The sequence below is a fragment of the Sinocyclocheilus anshuiensis genome, unplaced genomic scaffold (genome assembly GCF_001515605.1).
Source record: "Sinocyclocheilus anshuiensis isolate Anshui unplaced genomic scaffold, SAMN03320099.WGS_v1.1 scaffold579, whole genome shotgun sequence".
Classification (NCBI taxonomy): Eukaryota; Metazoa; Chordata; class Actinopteri; order Cypriniformes; family Cyprinidae; genus Sinocyclocheilus; species Sinocyclocheilus anshuiensis.
In genome coordinates this window covers 2,146,831-2,150,127 of record NW_015551075.1, presented here as the reverse complement: position 1 = coordinate 2,150,127, position 3,297 = coordinate 2,146,831, and the positions used below count along the sequence as shown (strand labels likewise).

Sequence of the window (3,297 nt, the reverse complement as noted above, 5' to 3'; positions counted from 1 at the left end):
TATATATGAGCAATATCACTCGAGTACGAGAGCGATACTGGCTCTATATCAGCATGGCTGTGATTAGGCCAGAGGCACGAGGCCGCAGGCAATCACAGCCGCTGATATAGAGCCGGTATCGCTCTCGTACTCGATTGATATTGCGTTTATACAAGAGTTCGACGGAACATGTGTTTAATTAAACAAGAAACAACGGAGTGCCTAATAAAACCCTCTTTTGTGCGGAACTACTTCCTTCCGCCACGGATTCAAAGCTCAAGTTGACCGTTAAACATACCTCACTTTTAGAATCCGTATCAAGGGCATGTGCTGCTTCAGTTAGGTTATTAGTGAGAAATAATGAGGTTATAAGAGAGAAACAATGCCGCAAGACGTGCATCCAAATGAGAGAGAGAGAGACCGCGAAGCTAGACGTTTCTTATATTAACTAACGTACTCTACGATTAGCTCAGTGAATAATAATTAAAAAAAACATAGACCCGGCTAGAACAAGCGGAGTGATACAAAATTGTGAAAGGGCGTTCCTGTAGCGATACCAGTACAATAGCTCACGGTTCTCAACCAATCAGATTTGAGAACCAGAATGAACTGTTGTATAAAGTCAGTTATTACGTCTCCAAGATGCTTGAAGAAACTTACCTACAAAGCTACAGTACTGTGAAAAGTTATAGGCACTTGTGTAAAAATGCTGTAAAGTGAGGATGCTTTCAAAAATAATGGCATAAATAGATATTATTTATCAATTAACTTCTAAACTAAATCAATTCTCCATTTGGCGTGACCACTATTTGCTTTTAAAACAGCTTTTGTCCGAGGTACACTTGCACATAGTTTTTCAGGTAGCTTTGCAGGAAGGTTTTTTTTTCAAGTACGTTATCTTGGAGACGTTGCCACAGTCTGGATTTAGTCTGTCTCAGTTTGTTCTGTTTCTTCATGTAATCTCAGACGGACTGGATAAAATCAGACCTGTGTGTGCAGCACTGGCTGCTGTCAGACTCCTTGTGCATACAAAAATCTCACTGGATTATTACAATTAACGGCAAAAGAAATGTAAACTGATATTTCCTACTGACACGCTACAGCAAAACATATAAAAAACTGGCTTAAAACCGTTTTTTTTGTGCTGTTGTTGGTGAAAGTACTAATGGCCTAAGACTTTTGCACAGTACTGTATGTATAAACAGAAGAAACCGAGACGGAGATGTGATGTTGGAGGGATGAATTATCACAGCAGTGAAGTAGCCTACTGTAAGCATAACGGCTGAGTCTTATATTATGACTGAGTCTGAGAAGATCAAACAGATAAAGATCCTCTCAAAATGTAGTTTATATTTTTTGAGCAAAAATGCAGTGCAAATATTCAATATTCTCGATTAAAATGTGACTAAAACCTTTATTTTATTCCTCTAATGTAAATAAAATGAATGTAACATTAAAGATTATATTTTGATGTAATAAATGCAGATTTAATTTGTAGCAAACCTTACTACATTTAAATTATAACTGGTCGAGGCGGCCAAATATGGACCAGATTCCGGTCAGAGAATCAGGAGAGCAGGAGAAGTCTTTAGATTGAGACATTTATTTTACTCCAATATATGCATCTGCATATGCATTTGTATTATATGAACACATTACAGAAAACATAGCAGCAGCATAAACAAAGACAGACAGCGGTCTTCACTGGCAGGTAACACTAATAATCGTCCCTCTAGGAAACATGAAATGAACTTTAGTTCCTAAAATAGGCTTTCTGACATAATTAATGTCCAGTCAAGACAAATTAAAAAAAAAAATGTCTGACAAAGATGTTGGTAGATGAAGACAATGTGCTTGAATGACCAGCTAGAGGCGCTCCAACATAATAATGACAACAGACACTCAAACTACAAATGAAGTTGCTTCCTTTATTCAGACCAGAGAGTGTTGTTACATAGACTAAATGATGCTAAAACCTAAAGATTGCTTTTTTTGTCATAAAAGCAGATTTAATGAAAGATAATTGTCAAGATAAAAAAATGAATAAAAAAAAGAGCGAAATGGTTTTATGCAAAATTGAATCAAGCAGTTTTAGAGCAAAATGGTTTCAGTCATTTTCTGTTGCACTGATGCTCTTCTTTTCAGTACTTTTTGGGAAGGCCCTTCGGTCTGTAGCGGTTGGGGTCACCACCATTACGTCCCCAGCGATTGGCGGCCTGGTCTGCTGCAGCATCTGAATTACCGCGGCGAGAGAGTCCCTGTATAGCCTCTCTTCCATCACTGCACACATCAGAACGGTGATTTAATGCAATTTTCATGCACTTAAAATGTAAACATTATCATTAGATAATAATATTACAATTCAAAATTCCTCCCAAAAATGTAAACATGCATAATACCACACTGAGCTGCTGTTTAAGTGCTCAAATGAGCTTCTAAGGAATCAAATCATGTCAAATCTGCCGTCGATGACATACCTGATTACTTTGGCTGCCCATCTGCCTCCGGGGCCCCTTCTTGCAGCATCATAGTTCCCACGTGCATGGAAATACTTGTCTGAGTTTTTCCAGTTGGCCTTCCTCATATCCTGGTAAGCACGCCACATGTCCTTTGCACCTACAAAACACAGTGAAAGTGGTTCAAATCTGCCGGCGAACTGTTTCAACTGAGTGCATGACTTAAGAGTAAATGCAGATAAAAAGGAAAAATAAGTGACCTCCAATGGCTTGTCCTGGGTAGTGGCGCCATTGAGCCTGGGTCTCGACCACCAAAACCAGCACCAGCACAGCAAGAATAAGCTTCATGATTACAGAGCTGAACATGTAAAAATATACAAGTTAGCAAATGGCAATTTTAACTATGCCACAAATAGTAAAAATTAAAAATCTCCATAGATAAAGTATGATCTCTGTGCATAGACACATAAGAGTGCAAATAAACCATCTACAACGTAACATGTTTGCATTAAGAAAGAGGTTAGTTTAGTCAGTCTCTTACCTCTCAGGTTCGCTCAGTTCAGACACTTCAGGTCTTCACCCAGTTAGAGACATTTTATAAGGCTCGGAGTGGCTGGACGTGGATTTTCCCAACTTTGATGTGACAGGTTGCTTTATTAATATCAGACTAATTTGGTCCTGCTAATCCTGTGTTGCATAACTGTTTCTGGGAAAACCAACATTTGTGAAACATGACTGTTTATATTTTTATAACATTGTGTCAAACAAAAACCATAAAAAAAAACTTTTTTGTTACTTAAAATAAAATATAAAAATGTAAGCGTATTTTATTTCAGCTAGTTTAAATAACTATACCTAAATA

At 37.8% G+C, this 3,297-nt stretch overlaps 1 protein-coding gene across 2 annotated transcripts; it reads right to left on the bottom strand.

The window, feature by feature from the left end:
• Positions 1–1,887: 1,887 nt before the first annotated feature.
• LOC107662274 (serum amyloid A-5 protein-like) lies at positions 1,888–3,048 on the bottom strand. 2 transcript variants are annotated; one of them, XM_016452232.1, is made up of 4 exons: positions 2,977–3,048; positions 2,696–2,793; positions 2,457–2,595; positions 1,888–2,259 (listed from the first exon to the last, which is right to left on the bottom strand). In XM_016452232.1, exons 2-4 carry the CDS (start codon positions 2,781–2,783, stop codon positions 2,121–2,123), a joined length of 366 nt encoding a protein of 121 aa, XP_016307718.1. In that variant the 5' UTR covers positions 2,784–2,793; positions 2,977–3,048; the 3' UTR covers positions 1,888–2,120. The 2 variants fall into 2 exon arrangements, with proteins under 2 accessions (XP_016307718.1, XP_016307717.1); XM_016452231.1 differs by lacking the exon at positions 2,977–3,048 and having other exon boundaries at positions 2,696–2,801.
• Positions 3,049–3,297: the final 249 nt, after the last annotated feature.